We start from the raw sequence: 17,311 nt of genomic DNA, 5'->3' as shown, positions 1-17,311 counted from the left end.
GTTTATATTTGATGAATAATTATGTGTATTTAATATTTTCAACTCCCTTTGGGTCTGACAGGTTACTTTATCTCATTGTAAGCCATATTTCTTAATGTTTTACAATATATATCAGATTGTGTGTCCAGTTACAAGGAGAGAGAGGTTCCTAATTCTCGTGTGAATGTCCATAGAGTGGCAGGTAACATGAGGTGTCAGCATTTCCTTCATGGGAAAGCCAACAAAGGGTCAGTGTGTGTGTGTGTTTTATCTCAGTAAAAGTATTTGTGCCAAGAGCATGTATGGAATGAAGCACGTTTGGAAGTACAGGAACTTTTTTTTAACTTAGTAAATGTTGTTTTAAGAAATGTAGGAAATGTTATTCAGAATCTTTCGTTAATACTTTTTTTTTTTTTAGGGTAGAATTTCAGAACAAATTCTACGTTGGTGCAGGCACCAAATTTGTTCCTTTTTCATTCAGATTACTTTCTTCGAAGTTCAGTGATGACCTGGCATGATCATATTGAAGTATCCAACAAGCTTTCAGATTTATGGAGAATTATCATGTTGTAGAATTCCTTATGTTAAATTGATGATAGGAAAAATTCCAACTTCATTAATTGCCTTATGAGACAGCCAAATCTGTAAGATATACCTCTTCCTCATATGTTAAGTATTTTGTAAACTTTCTCAATTTCAGATATATAAATTTCTTTCCATTTTTATGATGAGCAAATATAAGTTCATGCAAAAGTTATGGTTGTTTTTAAAAATACAGGCGTGGGAGAGAGAAGCCAATTTTGAATGGTGAATTGAACATAGTCTTAGATATTTGATTCCTTTTCATTTTATTAAAAAAAAAAAAATCCAGAGTTATTCTGTCACCTGAAGTTGTCAGATAATATTTTCCAACAGCTGAAGCTAAGTAGTTTTAAAAAATTTAATGATGGATAATCAGAAGATTCACATTTATTATATTTTGCTTAATTAAAAGTATGCAAACTTTTTCATTGTATGCGATCTAGAATTACAAGTAGAATTATTTGTACAGTTTTGTCTTGTTTTAATAATTGGAGAAAATGGGATAAAATAACATGCAACACAGTGGTTATCCCACTTGTATATTTTTTTAAAGACTTTTATCCTATTATCCTTACATAAAACCAATTATGATAATTGTATATTTGAGAAGATAAACTGTGTACTGAGCCTTAAAATCCAGTGTGACTTTAGAAGACATAATATGGATATGATTTGAATTTAGTTGGCTGATGTTCCTGAACCAAAAAGGGTTTATACTGAGTGAAGAAGGAAAGGTAAAAAGTAGTATTTTGTATATTTTTATAATAAAATATAAATTAAGATATTTTACCATGAAGAGGTTGCACCTGTCCTTGAGAACAGTATAATTATAATGTTCCACTTTCAGACTAATTCTAAATAAATGTCTGATAAAGGCACTTAGAGTTAAACTTTTTAAAACTACTAAGATCAGTTGAAAACCAATTCTTACTAAGCCATTGTGTATAATCTTCAGTTTAAATTCATCTTTTCACTTGACATTTGAGTCAGTCCAGTTGAACATTTTGATCTGTCCTATATTTTTATGTTATGTTCATTTTTCATATTTTACTGTAACGGGTTTTAGATATTTATTTTCAAAAAGAAACCTGCGGTGTTTTCCCTTTCTTAACATTTTGAGTAATTCACATGAAGAGACCTGCTTATCTCCTTCACCCTCACTGCTAGGAGAGAGTTTGGGACTTTCATTACAAGCTAAGATCATGGTGGCCCTGAATTTAAGTGTATCTCTTCAGGTGATTTCAAGGCCTGTTTGCTGAGGGGCATGAACCGAACATCATGACGTAACTGTGACTCTAACATTAAACCTTTTTAATTGTAGTCAAGATGCCATGCTACTCCTCCATGAGATGTTGTCCCTTATCTTAAAATACCAAACAAAATGATGCTGATAAAACTTACAAATGATTCTTCTCTCAATGTTAAGTTTCCCCAGAAAGATATAAGGTTGGACACTTCTGGTGGGTGAATACAAAATGTGGTTAATGCCTTGCAGGCTCAGACTTGTCCCTCACAGGTTCTTATTTTTACTATTTTACTCCAGAGGTTTATTGTAATAAGATAACTAATTCATTTTTAGGAAACCAACAATTTCAGGGCACTGTTAACTGACTAGTAAACAGGAAACCTACAGGATCTGCCAGAATTCTTTTCCACCCCCCACTGGCAGTTGTCAGGGGGACCCCTTTACCTTTATCAGGGCATAGAACAGAGTGAAGAGTCACTTTTCGGTTGAAACCTATGTAGTAGTTCTGTAGAATGTAATGGTATTATTAAACACAAATTGTTAGTTCTAATTTTTGTGAAAGAACTCTCAAGAATTAAGAGTTTGATGACATCTTGTAGGCTTCAGGGTAAATTTTCTTTCTTTATATAGTTACTGGTTCTATCATGTTACTAGAGCTGTTGCTCTGTTTTGTTTGCAAGTGATTTGGTAGAAGTATTATGTATACGGTTGTTAAGATGTAACTTCGTTCCTGTGATAGCAAACTTCCAGAGGAAAAACAGTCAATTGTCTGGATGATGCCAAGTATCTGTTTATTTCGCTAACTCGAAATGTCACTACTGCCACATTCTCCACTTTCCATTCAGCTGTTCATTGTGAAATAAAAATCCAAGGGATTTCTTCAGTAAAAAAGAGGTTGATTTTGCCCTGCAAGGATGAAGAGGGTCCTTGCAGTGGTGTGATTGTGCTGAATCAAGAAGTGCAAAGAGGGTTTGTTGGAGGTCATGCGGAGCCTTGGACTGGCCATTCATCATGAGTAGGACTTTGAGGGGACTCACCTTTCACTGAAAACTCCTCAGTCCTCATTTATGGAATGAGTATTTTATAACAACACTCTGATCTCAGTTTTCATTCTGCAGTAGTTTAATAAGGCATAGATTGTGTATAGCATTAAGTAACTTTTATGTCTACGAATTAAAAATTCAGACACTTTAGGGCCTGATTCATTTTGGACAAGAAATAACAACATCAGCTGTTCCTCAGCCTGCATTTACAAACCTTATTAAATTTAAAGCCAGGTTTGCTTGCATGCCATCTGGTGTATCTTCAGCAGGAAATCTTAGTTCAAGATGATGAAAATAAGACAGTTTGGAGTGAAAATTTTTCAACACCCAGGCTGAACTTTGGTTTAGAATTTTAATACTTAGAACATTCCACTTGTTCCTTGATGGGAAAATCCAGTAAGAAGGCTGGATTCAGCCCGATTCTGAATCTAGGGGCTCAATTCTGTGAGGGGAAAGGACTGAACAAGTTAAAAGATCCACAAATGCATGAAAGGACACATTTGCATCTTCCTGTCAGTATTCAGCTTCCCTTTACTAATGAAAAATAAATATATCTATTTTTGAGACAGCGGGTGTTTTGTTTTATTATGCTTTGGCTTGGCTACAAAGCCTTTGATCCTGTAGCCAGTTTCCCTTCTTGGGGCTCCCGGCTCCCTGACCCTGGTACAACCAGAAGGAACTTGCCCCTTCTTGGAAATCTTCGCTATATATTTGCTCTTCTGACGCCCTTTGATCCAGAGCGACCGAGGGCTCAGACTGAAGTCCTTTTGCCTTGCGTCCAATTTTGCCTCTACCACCTCCGAGATGCCTAGGCCATCTCTGTCACCTGTTTTGCCCGTTTTCTTGGCAGTGCGGGCGGGATGTTCCAGGACAGGCTGGCGGTGGAAAAGCAGGAGGCCTTGCACATCCAGCACCTACAAGGCTCCTGGCTCACTTCCAGGCCTGCAGACCCTCCGCGGCTGAGACTGGCCCTCGCCGAAGTCTTTCAATCTCCTTGCATGCCGCCGCCCTGCTCACCTCGGTCCTCCCAGAAGGAAGGGGGCGCCCATCTGGGAGAAGAACCCCGACCACCCTCCGCGCGCAGGCTGGGGCGCCCCGGCCCTCCCCCAGGGGCTCAGCGCCACCCTCCCGAGTCTCGGTTCGCGCCTCTGTGAGCTCTGGGCTCCGGTACTGGCGCGCGTAGGGACTGGGGCCCGGGGCTGTGTTCCCCCGCGCCAGCGGCGGCCGTTGCCGGGGCGCCCGTTGCTAGGGGCGCCGTTGCCACGGACGCCCGCCCGGCACTCAGCCCACTGAGCGCTGAGCTGTGGTCAGTTCTGCCGCGCCATGGACGACCTGCGAGTGCTGTGGATGCGCGACCGTGTGTACAACGCCTTCGGCATCACAGACCCTCAGCTCTTCGAGGAGCTGCTAAACCGCAACGACGGCAAGGCCGAGGAGCTCATCCTACACTTCCTGAACCAGACCAGCGACGAGGAGGGCGCCTCGACTCTCTTCTTCTACCGCAAGGTGGTGCCCGAGGAGGTGGAGGTGGAGATCGGTGAGCCCCTCGGCCGCCTTCCCGCCGTGCCCTCTTCGGCCCTGTTCGTTCCCATCACTCCGGCCAGGAAGGCAGATCCCCGGCCACCCGCCACTTTTGGCCTCCCGGGCAGTCCGCAAATGCTCATTGCCGCCCACCCTGTCCAGGCACAGTCCAGGCACTTAGGTGAACCGGACAAGCCCGCTTAGATAAGTAATCACAGCAAACACTTATCACTGCATCAGTACCAGGTACAGTTCCTAACACATACGCGTGCGTGCTAAGTCGCTTCAGTTGTGCCCAGACTCTCTGCGACCCCATGAACTGTAGCCCGCCAGACTGCTCTGTCCATGGGATTCTCCAGGCAGGAATACCGGAGTGGGTTGCCAGTGCCCTTCTCCAGGAGACCTTCCCGACCCAGGGAATGCACCCGCGTCTCTTGTGTCTCCTGCATTGATTGGCAGGAGCGTTTTTTACCACTAGGGCCACCTGGGAAGTATCCAGTTCAGTCCCTCAGTCGTGTCCGACTCTTTGCGACCCCATGGACTGCAGAACGCCAGGCCTCCCTGTCCGTCACCAACTCCCTGGAGTTTACTCAAGCTCATGGCCAGTGGGTGTATTATCCCATTTTACAGATGGGCTAGCCATGGCACATAGAAGGTCAACGAACTCATCCCCACAGGTCACATAATATTCATAAAAATATGAATCACTGTCAAATGGCATGCAGTAGATGGATGGAGAAGTGGCCCAGGGGCTGAGAGGGACACGTCAGGCTCACTCTGCCAGATGATGACAAGGTCCACCTTGGTGGAGAAGAGCACCCCTTCCTATCTTCCTAGACTCCCGCCCGGCACTTGTAACATCAAAACACGGTGTTAAAACATTACAGCAGATGTAAACGTTTATGTTGAACAATTGAGCATTTCAAATAAAGATAGTAACAGTGACTGATGCCCAGAGCTCCATGGAGGAGGCTGTTCCAGTCCTGGGACATGGAGAGGGCTTAGGGGTGGGGACAGGGGGAGACAAGACAGAGGGCAGGGGACACTTAGAGAGGTGCTTGTTGGGGAAGGAGACTGAGAAACACGCAGGTTCTCTCCCAGCAGGAGTATCGGCATCAGTGCAGTTGTCATGGACTGGGTTTGTATGATGTGTCTCATTAACCAAGGGCTTCCCTGGTGGCTCAGTGGTAAAGAATCTGTCTGCAAAGCAGGAGCCTCAAGAGATGCAGGTTTGATCCCTGGGTTGGGAAGATCCTCTGGAGAAGGAAATGGCAGCCCACTCTGGTATTCTTGCCTGGAGAATCCCATGGACACAGGAGCCTGGTGGGCTACCGTCCATGGAGTCACAAAGAGTTGGACACAACTGAAGCGACTTAGCAGCACACACACATCTCATTAACATCAATGTGCTAGTGTCACATCTTCAGGAGACTTTCTGGATCCCCTGCAGGGCCTTCCACTGGGTGGGAAGGCAGAGTCACACAGCACTTTTTATTTTCTTGAAGAGTAGTAGTCAGATTCATATATTTTAAGTATACCCTCTTCACACAAAATAACACACATCCTCACTAGAAAAACCCAAGCCCACAAATAAACAGTAATAATGAATTGTAAATGATGCCCAGAGAGAGAGTCTCATAACATTTGGAATCCAACTTATTATCCGCCCCCTTCTTCCCTGGCAGACCTTTGGATCTGGATGTTTCATTATAATAGGACCTCAAATTTAGACTTTTTCATTATCACCAAGTGAAATTATGGATACAAAGATAAATGAACAGGATTGACTATTTCACATGTACCATAAGGTTCAGTAACTTTGATTTTATGTAGTTAAAAATATATATATAAGCATAAATTTTAAGTATTCTATATATATCCTTAAAAATATGTGTGTGTGTGTATATATATATATATGTGTATATATATATATATATATATATATATATATATATCCTAAGACCCTAAGAAATGGATGTGACTTATGCAACGTGGACTTCTTGTGACCTCTGAGGGCTTCTGTTCATAGTTTGATGACTGTCTGTTGTGCTGTATATACTCACACATGTTTAGCCCATTGCCTCCTGGCAGGATGTCCCTCTTCTATGCAGAAGCAGATTTTACTCTCTTCAGAGGGTTCGCCTGCTTACTTCCTGCAAAGGGTGCTCAGAAATCCCCCAAGAGCTATGTCTGTTTCTGGTCTGTCTTTACAACCCCTGCCCCCTTCCCCAGCATTCTTCCCCTCCTTTTCTGGATCTTCTTCTTGTCATCACATGTTGAGAATGCAAATATATTCCCTGCTGAGGATGCTGTTCCTGGAAACTCAAAGTTACTGCTCCTGGAGATACTAGGATGGTATTGGATGCTGGGTCCTGGGCAGAGGTGGGGAGAGAGGACCTCTCCTCAGCTCAGGTCTCACACTGTCACTCCCCTTCTGCTCATTAAGCCTGCATGCTCACAAAGACCCTTGGACAGTTTTATTGGATCCTTTATGGCAGTGGTCCTCAACGCCTGAGCCTGTTAGGGACCAGGCTGCACAGCAGGAGGTGAGCAGAGGCGTAGTGAGTGAGTCTTCATCTGTATTTACAGCCGTTCCCCATCACTCATATTGACTGCCTGAGCTCTGCCCCCTGTCAGATCAGTGACTGCATAATAAATGTGACTTGCTTGAATCATCCCATAATCAGCCCCCTCACCACATCTGTGGAAAAAATTGTCTTCTATGAAACCAGTCCCTGGTGCTAAAAAGGTTAGGGACCACTGCTTTATGGAGTCAAAACTCTCTGCTCTTAGTTAAAAATTGTTTGGATGGAGACAAATAGATGCTGGTCATGAGGAAAGAGGGGTGTCTAGACCAGCAGCATCTAGTTCAAGATGCTGTTCTAATAGCTAAACATGTGTTGTTTCTTGAAATAACAAAATGGAATCATACTGTCCAGATCACTTAATAACTTGCTTGCATTTTTACACAGTAATTTTTAGAAATTGCAAAGTTATGCAGTAATCTAAAAGTTGCACACTATTAAGTAATGAATATTTCCAGCAAGTATTACTGGAAGATATTCTCTTAAAAATTCACATAACATAGAACTTTGAAACATAGAAAGTGAAAGCTGAGCCCTCAGTCGCCCCTAGACCCTGCTCCCATTCCTCTGTTGTTGCTATTTAGTTGCTTAGTCATGTCTGACTCTTTGCGACCCCATGGACTGTAGCCTGCCAGGATCCTCTGTCCATGGGATTTCCTAGGTAAGAATACTAGAGTGAAAACAAAAACAAAAACAAAAAAAAGGATACTGGAGTGGGTTGCCATTTTCTTCTCCAGGGGGATCTCCCAACCCAGGGATCAGGCCCACATGTCCTGTTTGGCAGGTGGATTCTTTACCACTGAGCCACCTGGAAAGTGCATCCCACTCCTATAGGTAACCATTACTGGTGGCTTGCTGTACATCCTGCCAGATCTTTTCTAGAATCAATTTATCTATCTATATTCAACATCATTATCATCTTTATCTTTCTATATAATGATATGTATATAATGATAAGGCTTCCTTGGTAGCTCAGCTGGTAGAGAATCCACCTGCCATATAGGAGACCCCGGTTCAATTCCTGGGTTGTAAAGATCTGCTGGAGAAGGGATAGGCTACCCACTCCAGTTTTCTTGGGCTTCCCTAGTGGCTCAGCTGGTAAAGAATCAGCCTGCAATTCAGGAGACCTGGGTCTGATCCCTGGGTTGGGAAGATCACCTGGAGCAATGATAACATATATTGTATAGAGAGAGCTCTTAAAATCATAAATAAGGTCATACTATATATAGTATTTTGTGACTTGTCCACCCTCAAAGATACCTTGGAGAATTTTGTCCTAACTATAGATCTATGTAACTTTAGAGTTGTACCCTATTTTATTTACCTATCCCCTAACGAATGGACATTCATCCTGCCACAGTATTTTATTTTACACACAATGACACAATATGTCCTTTTGTACACTTTATTTTATGGGAGAGACTTATAAAAGTAGAACTGGAGGTGTGGTGGATGTGTGAATTTGTGGTTTGAGCAGATCCTGCCACATTGCTCTCCAGAAGGGCCCTGCCAGTCCACACCCAGCTACGGTGATGGGGTGCCTGTTTGCCAACATCCTCGCCAACACTGAGTATTATGAAAATTTTGACCAGTCCCCTAGATGAAAGGGGATTGGATGCAGGTCCTCATTCTAATGTACATTTGTGTGGTAATTAGTGGGGTTGAGCCTCTTTTTGGGTGCGTGTTGGTTACTTACATTTCTTCTGGGCTGCTTGTAACGATGTGATCATCCCATGTAACCTTCCTCTCCTGCAGAATTTGCACAGGTCTTCCTTTTGTGTCCCTTAACGTTGTCTCCAGTAACTGGGATATTTCTATGGGACTGTGTGTTGGTTTGCAAACCGCCCCCATACACGGAGGGCAAGGAGAGATCAGAGAAAGATGCAGCCACTCTCATCAGTAGGTGGTGGTCTTGGGCGTGGCTGGATGAGTTTACTGCCTGCTCACCAGCACGGAAGAGTTTGTAGAGAGGCCTTCCCGGGGTTTAGGCACCCACAGCACCTTGAGGTTCCCACCACAGCTCATCTATCCAGGTGCATCCTTGAAGTGGCTCCCAGGGTGGGCATCCCTAGGACAGGGCAGGGGCTAACAGCTCCTGATTGCCTGAGGGCAGCACTCGGGTTGAGCAGAGGTCCCTCCTCTCGGTGACTTCCTTCAACAGACCATAATAGGGTATGGGCTTCAGGAGAGTCTGTGGCCTTCAACAGACTTCTGAGGCCACAGTCCAACTCTCAGCACCAAGGAGAGTGGTGATTCCCCAGGGCTGGCACAGTGAAACAATTACGTTTTATTTTTCTTCTTTCGCTTTATGTGGCTGTAAAGATGATGACATTCCTGGCCTGTCTGAAGAGGAAGAAGAGGAAGAAGAGACAGAGTTTCAAAAAGTGGAGTCGATAGATAGAGCATCAGGTATGGAATTGGGAGTGAGGGGAACTGGGGGGCATTCACCCGGAGGGAGGGGTCTGCTTGCCCAGACTAAAATCAGTCTCTGCTTTTTACTTATGTGAAGCTGAGACTTAGTAAGAAGTTTTATACAAGGAGAAAGTGCTGGGTGTTAATAGGTTCATTATTAGTTACCCGGGGCTGCCGTAACTAAGGACCACAGACTGGATCGCTTAGAACAACAGCACAGCCTTCTTTCCCAGTTCTGGGGGCTAAAAGTCCAAGGTCAAGGTGTGGGCAGGACTGTGCTTCCTTGACACAGGAGGACCCAGCCCCAAGTACTGGTAGAGCCTAGATTGAAATCCTGCCCCAGACCATCACGTTGCAAGCAGAGCCCAACAACCCATTTCCTCCCCATTTCTCCTGTAACTCACCTTCCCTTACAATAGCGGAAGTTAGACGCGGCACTTTACCAAGATACTGAGTGTTTGAAAATCAGAGGGGAAGGACTTCCCTGGTTGTCCAGTGGCTAAGACTCTGAGCTTCCGATGCAGGGGGCCTGGGTTTGATCCCTGATCAAGGAACTAGATCCCATATGCTGTACTAAAGTGCCTGCATGGCACTTTATGAAGATTGAGGATCTCGCATGCCACAGCTGAGGCCAAGTGCAGCCAAACAAATACATGCAAATAAATATTAAAAAGAAAACATCTTGGGCTTCCCCGGTGGTCCAGTGTTTAAGAATCCGCCTTGCAATGTAGGGAACGCGGATTTGATCTCTGGCCCAGGAAGATTCCACATGCTGTGGAGCAACTAAGCCCGCGTGCCACGACTACTAAGCCCACAGTCTAGAGTCTGTGCTCCTCAACAAGAGGAGCTTCTCCAATGAGAAGCCTGCACGCTGAAGAGTAGCCCCTGCTCACTGCAGCTAGAGGAAGCGGTAACAACAAAGACTCACCACAGTCAAAAGGAAAAAAACAATAAAAAAAAAACCCTTAAAAATTAAAAATAAAATCAGGGGAGAAAAAGGATTGGGGTGATGTGCAGTGTTTCCTATTGTCATCTTAATTTTTTCAGAACAATTTATTTTTAACCAAAACATAACCCCCTCTCTAGTGAAAATTTGGGGTGTTAGAGGAGAGGAATACAAGTTTAGAAATACAGGCCCTCCATTCCTACTAAGATTTGTGTAGGTTGGGTTTTGATAAGACAGACAGTGGTCGTGAGCGACACAGTCGTGTTTACTGATGGCCTCCTGCTTTGTTACCAATAAATCCGTGATCAGGAAAGAATTGGGAGGGAGGAGGCTGCTTGGAGAGAAGGGTTAGGACAGTCTCCAACAAAGCAAATTAATATTCCTTCCAAGCGTATTTTTTTTCTTTTCTTTTTATCGTGGTAAAGCAGATGCAACATCAAACAGCATTTTATCCACTTCTAAGCATATAGCTCTGTGGCATTGAGTGCACTTGGCAGTGTATTTTTTTTTTATCTTTTTTTTTTTTTTTTTTGCTGCATTGCATGGCATGTAGAATCTTAGTTCCCCGACCAGGGATTGAACCCTCATCCCCCGGAGTGGAAGCATGGAGTCTTATCCACTGACTGGATCACCAGGGAAGTCCCTCGATGGTGTATTTTTGTCTGTGGGCTATTGCTCTTGCTCTGATAATACTAATTCTCCCAGCTGTAGACTGTTTTCTCTGCAAGCCAGCATGCTCGACACTCAGCCAACCTATAATCTAATCCTCCCAAATCTCACCCCAATAGATATTATTGGCCCATTTTATGGATGAGAAAACCCACTGCAGAGAGGGTTCGGACCACACATGTTGATTCGTTCCAAAGCCTGGACTTTGTCCAGTGCCTTTTGGAGGAAGAGCCAAACAGTTTGAGAAAGCTCTCCCTTCTCTGTGGGCTTCATCGGAAACTCAGGGTTGTGACTGGTAGGCTGTGAGATGTTCAGATCCCATCAATAACAGTAGACTTCGGAGACATACATTCATTCCAGTTAGTTTTCTTTCCACCCCCCAGCAGTTTCAAGTTTTATAGTGAAAAAGGAGTAGATGCTAACATGTTAACTATAATTTCATCCTAAGGATAAAGCGCCCCCTCTAAGTAAAAATCTCAGAGAAGTCACTCACTGGACACTGTAGCTGAAACAAGCTTGTACACTCCCACACACAAATTAAAATTCCAACTGAGGACCAGTCAAAACCACAACACAATTCTCCCAAGTATAAGGTGAGTCAAGGCTGCAGTAGGATTCATTTGTAAAAAATGTACATCCAGATATTTTTTAAAATATAATTTTACTTTTTTATTTAGTAGTGGGGGTTACTCTCTAGTGGTGGTGACCAGGCTTCTCCCTGCAGTGGCTTCTCTTGTGAAAACAGGCACTAGGGCGCACCAGCTTCAATGGCTGTGGCTCTTAGGCTTAGTAACTGTGGCTCCTAGGCTCTGTGGCACAGGTTCAGTAGTTACGGGGCACAGGCTTTATGGCTCCGTGGCTTGTGGGGTCTTCCTGGATCAGGAATCTAACCTGTGTCTCCTGCGTTGGCAAGCAGATTCTTTACTATTGAACTACCAGTAGGGCCCAACACCCAGCTTTTTGATAGCACACCCGCTGAGTGAAATATACTAACGTTCAAGATGCAGGTCTGGTCTGCTGCTGCTGCTGCTGCTGCTAAGTCGCTTCAGTCGTGTCCGACTCTGTGCTACCCCATAGACGGCAGCCCACTAGGCTCCTCTGTCCCTGGGATTCTCCAGGCAAGAATACTGGAGTGGGTTGCCATTTCCTTCTCCAATGCATGAAAGTGGAAAGTGAAAATTGAAAGTGAAGTCGCTCAGTTGTGCCCGACTCTTAGTGACCCCATGGACTGCAGCCTACCAAGCTCCTCCATCCATGGAATTTTCCAGGCAAGAGTACTGGAGTGGGGTGCCATTGCCTTCTCCGCAGGTCTGGTCTAGGTGACCAGAAACCTCATTTTCCAAGCTTTTCATCTTGTGCATTGCATCATGTTTTGCAGCTAAGAATCTGCAGCTGAGAATGTATTCTATACATCGTCCTCGCATCAGCCTTGAGGAGGAAGAGATGGACCTTGAGAGTATAGAGAACCTCCCTGTCAAAGTACGTGTGGCTCTTTCTCCTCTTGGGTAGGGTAATGGGAATTTCAGGTCCTCGGATGAGTCTGGGTAACTGACACAGTTCATACAAGAAATGTGTCCTGTTGGACTTCCCTGATGGTCCAGGTGTTAAGACTCTGTGCTTCCAATGCAGGGATCTCAGGTTTGATCCTTGATTGGGGAACTAAGATTCCACATGCCACACAGTGTGGCCAGAAAAGAAAAAACAGAAAAAATGTTAAGGAACATACTGTGTTGGAATAGAGATGATCGAATCCTGTGTTGGGGGTCCCCAGGGTCCCCCTCAGATTAAATGATCTGCCACAATGACTCACAGGACCCAGAAAATCTTTTGTACTCATCAGTTCAGTTCAGTTCAGTTTATACTCATGGTTATAGTTTATTTCAGTGAAAGGATGCAGATTAGAGTGAACAGAGAACAAGGCATACAGGGCAGAGTCCAGGTGAAAAAAAGAACGAGTTGTCCTTTCCAAATGGGGCTTCCAGGGCAGCATTCATTCTTCTTCTTTTTTAAAAAATATTGTACTTTATTTATTTGGCTGTGCCAGGTCTTAGCTGTGGCACATGGGATCTTTAGTTGTGGCATGTGAGATCTAGTTCCCTGATCAGGGATTGAACCTTGGCCCTCCTGAGTTGGGAGTATGGAGTCGTAGACACTGGACCGCCAGGGAAGTTCCCAGTATTCATTCCTGCAGCAACCATGTGAGACAACACATAGGCGGTTGTGCCAATCAGAGGAGTTCACCCAAGCCTTGGTGTCCAGGGATTTTAGTGGGGATCAGTCACGTCTGCATGAAGTCTGCACAGTTATTCAGCAGCCCATTCTACTTTGCAGAGGTCAAACTGAGGCAGTATGACCCAGTTCCCCAGGCAAACAAAATCAGTTTACCATATATCACATTTTTAGTGTAAACTCTCCAGCATGTCCCAAGGGCCCAGGTCTACAGAGATGCTCAGATCAGCCAGGATGTTCCAAAAGCTTAAAGGTCACCACCTGGGAACTGGTTCAGGGCTAGCCTTTTCCTTTTTTTAAAGATTGTGTGTGTTTTTTTTTATGTCAACCATTTTTAAAGTCTATTGAATTTGTTACAGTATTGCTTGTTTTATGTTTTGGTTATCTGGCTACAAGGTATGTAGGATCTTAGCTCTCCAATCAGGGATCAAACCAACACCAACCACATGGGAAGGTGAAGTCTTAAGCACTGGACCACCAGGGAAGTCCCAGGGCTAGTCTTGAGCACCTTTGGAATGTGTAGGGTTTGGACAACCCAGGTCTGCTGGGTCAACCCTTCACTGCACAAACCCCAGGGAGTTATAAAGTTAGGATGGAAGCATTTAGCCTGAGATGTGCTCATTGAAATTACGCTCAGTTGCCCCATGAATATGCCTCCCTGCAAAAAACCTGAATTCAAGACGGGTTTGTTGCAATTTGTGGTCCAGAGAAGCTTGATTAGGATATTGCTCAGTTCAGTTTATTCAAGTGTAGCTGCAGTGGCCAGTTGGTGGAAGAGTCAGGCTTAGAGTTCAGCATCTGGGTGAATTTTATTTTTTAAAGTTGTTTTTTTTTTTTTTGGCTGCTCCAGGTCTTAGTTGCAGCATGTGGGCTTGAGTTTCCTGACCAGGGATTGAACTTGGGCCCCCTGCACTGGGAGCATGGAGTCTTAGCCACTGGACCATCAGGGAAGTCCCCCTGGATGAATCTTAGCTCATGTCGTTGGTCCACTGGGAAGTAAGTTCAGCCAGTGCATGGAGAGAGAGCTCAGGTGTACACAAATATTAGGTGATTTGGGTGCACGGATATATCTCAGGGGGACTTTTTTGGTCCCTATGTTTCAGAAAACTGTTAAGCAAATGGTGGAAAAGACATATCTCCAGGTGCTTCGTCCTCCTGTTCCTGAGGAGTTTCTGGACCAGAATGTTTTGTTTTTTCTCAGAAATACAAAAGGTATGTTTCCAGCGGGAGTGTGTGTGAGTGTGGGTGTGCATGCAAGGGCATGTGCGTGTGTCTGAGACTCTTAATTTTTACATGTTCTTGAGAAGATAGCTTTTTATCGGTACGGTCAATCCTCATTATTCACGGATTCTATATTTGTAAATTTACCAACTCACTCAAAATTTTTGTAACCCCAGATCAGTACTTCCAGTGCTTTCATGGTCTTTGAAGGACGTGTGTGGAGTGGGGAAAATTTGAGTCACTAGCATGCATGGACCCAGCTGAGGTTAGGCAGGGCCATGCTCTGCCTTATTGCATCAAACACTATAAATGAGTGTCTTTATCATGATCTATTTAGTGCCAGGGTTTTTGAGTTTTTGTGGGGCTTTGGCGTGATTTCACTGTTTAAAATGTCTCCAAGGTGGGGTGCTGAAGCACTGGCTAGTACTCAGTGCAGGAAGGCTGGGATGTGCCTGACAGAGAAAACTCGTGTGTGATGTAAGCTTCGTTCACACATGAGCGATGGTGCTGTTGGCCGTGAGTCCAATGTTAGTGAATCAGCAATTATGTTCAATAAGGTGTCTGAACAGAAACACACATAAGGTTGTACAGTAAGTCCCCTATGTACAAACAAGTTCTATTCCAAGAGCATGTTCGTAAGACCAATTTGTTCGTAAGTCCAACAAAGTTAGCCTAAGTACCCAACTGACACAATCACCTACGTAGTACTGTGCTGAAATAGGTTTATAATACTTTTCACACAAATAAGACATAAAAAGACAAACAAAAAATTAAAAAAATTCAATCTTATAGTATAGGACCTTGAAAAGTATAGTACTACAGCTGGCATACAGGAGCTGGCATCGAGTGAAGCGGCAAGAAGAGTTACTGATGGAGGAGGGAGAGGGAGTGGGAAATGGTAGAGCTGAAGGATCGTCAGCAACAGGAGACGGAGGAGAAGCTGCAATTTTACTCACACCTGACGTTGATGGGACAGGTTCTTGTTTCCTGCTGGTTTCACTCCTATCTATCCTCTTGAAAAGAGGATTCAGTGATGTTTGGGTAGTACTGTATCAGCTATATCACCCACGCTTTTTTTCACGCTTGCTTCTGGACATCCTGGGCTTGAAATAAAGATACAGTTCGACTGTCCACTATACAGTACGCTATAGTAAAGTACACAACACACACGATGTTGCTTTTTTCTTTTCTTGAACACTGATGGCCCTTTGGATCACAACCTCATTGCTAAGTTCTGAGTTTCTGTACTTTGTTCTTCCCAAATGAGAGGGAATACAACAAGAAGGAGGGAAGATGACCGGCAGAGGCTTAGCATTAAACAGTTCTTGTTTGAGGAGGGGCCAATCTCAGCTCAGTGCTTCCCTATTTAATAATAATCACAAGCCAGGAACAATAATCAGCCTTGGCCAGAGGGTATGGAATTTACCCCAATTTATTACTATTTACTCTCATCATATATATATATATTTACAGGTGTCTTTCATTGATGTCAAGCTTTCTTTTTCACACTTGGCTTTTACATAATTTCCCTTTAAAATAAATTTATTTCAGTAAAGAAGCATTTGATAGAAACCTATGAGGCAAAGAATAGTGTGCAATCTGTACAGAGGCAGGGAAAGGCATGCAGACTGAAGCTTGTGGTGTGTCCCAGTAAGACTCAGAGAAGTGTCCCAGGGCCCTTTGAAGTGTTTACAGAGCTGGTTGGTGGTGATTAATTTTTTGGTGGGGGGTGGGTGGAGTCAAGGGAGAGGGTGGGAGCGAATACACATCAGAGAGAACCTGGCCAATTCCATGGTGACTCAGTGGTAAGGAATCTTTCTGCCAGTGCAGGAGGCATGAGTTCGATCCCTGGCCTGGGACGATCCCACATGCGGTGGAGCAATTAAGCCTGTGTGCCACAACTCCCGAGCCTGTGCTCTAGAGCCCAGGAACCCCAAGTACTGAGCCCACGTGCCTCAGCTACTGAAACCTGCATGCCCTAGAGCCCATACTCTGTATAAGACAAGCCCCCACAATGAGAAGCACCAAGGGTAGAGAGGAGCCCCCTGCTCATTGCAACTAGAGGAAAGCCTGTGTAGCAACAAAGACCCAGCACAACCAAAAATAAGTAAATAAATAAAAGAAAACCTGGTCAAGAGAGACTTTCCAATATGTCTTTAAAAAACCCATGACTTGGGAATTCCCTGGCGATCCAGTGGTTAGGACTTGATGCTCTCACTGCTGGGGCCCAGGTTCAATCCCTGGTCGGGGAACTAAGATCCCACAAACTTTGCAGTGGGGCCAAAAAACCAAAAACAACAACACTGCCACCCCACCCCCGCCCCCCGCCCCCGAATGCTGTGACTTGAAAGGTACTTTGGTGATGAACTGGGGAGGGTCACTGGGAGTGGAGAGACAGACCAAGCAAAGAGTTCATCAAATGCTGCTAGGAAACCCAAAGTGTTTCTCTCCTTGTCAGGCTGTACACACGCCAACCAGATAGTTCATCCACGTGGCCCTCAGGTGCCGCTCGCGTGACCCTCTGAACCACAGTGCGACCCTCAGCGTTTGTTTGTTTCTCAATGAGCACGTATTCTGATCTGTGCCTGGATCATTCCTTTGCATTTTTGGCAGAGGAGCTGGTTCCCACACATTTGGAAATATTGGCTGTGCCCACCTCCCTCCTCATCTCATTCCCCAAATCTGTTCCTGTCTAGAGACCATCTCTGAGGCGACTGACATGAAGGAAGCTATGGAAATTATGCCTGAAACGCTGGAGTATGGGATTATAAATTCGCATGTGCTTGCTTTCCTGAGGGATGTTATATCTCAGGTAAATATGGATGGAAAAAAGAATCTTGGCACTTTTTACAAGTAAGGCCATCTGGGAATTCCCTGT

At 44.5% G+C, this 17,311-nt stretch overlaps 2 protein-coding genes across 2 annotated transcripts in view; both read left to right on the top strand.

The window, feature by feature from the left end:
- Positions 1-3,414, top strand: part of ATP6V0A2 (ATPase H+ transporting V0 subunit a2) — a 40,689-nt gene extending 37,275 nt beyond the window's left edge. The window contains exon 20 of the mRNA XM_061384572.1: positions 398-3,414. Coding sequence (XP_061240556.1) covers positions 398-497 — 100 coding nt within the window. The 3' untranslated portion in view covers positions 498-3,414. The remainder of the gene's footprint in view (positions 1-397) is intronic.
- Positions 3,415-3,514: 100 nt separating this feature from the next.
- Positions 3,515-17,311, top strand: part of DNAH10 (dynein axonemal heavy chain 10) — a 156,977-nt gene continuing 143,180 nt past the window's right edge. The window contains exons 1-5 of the mRNA XM_061384586.1: positions 3,515-4,387; positions 9,279-9,365; positions 12,362-12,462; positions 14,316-14,424; positions 17,130-17,245. Of these exons, the coding sequence (XP_061240570.1) occupies positions 4,174-4,387; positions 9,279-9,365; positions 12,362-12,462; positions 14,316-14,424; positions 17,130-17,245 (627 nt within the window). The 5' untranslated portion in view covers positions 3,515-4,173. The remainder of the gene's footprint in view (positions 4,388-9,278; positions 9,366-12,361; positions 12,463-14,315; positions 14,425-17,129; positions 17,246-17,311) is intronic.

Source organism: Bos javanicus, chromosome 17 (assembly GCF_032452875.1).
Source record: "Bos javanicus breed banteng chromosome 17, ARS-OSU_banteng_1.0, whole genome shotgun sequence".
NCBI classification, from domain to species: domain Eukaryota; kingdom Metazoa; phylum Chordata; class Mammalia; order Artiodactyla; family Bovidae; genus Bos; species Bos javanicus.
Note: the sequence above shows the minus strand (reverse complement) of the source record. Positions and strands in the feature narration are given on the sequence as shown.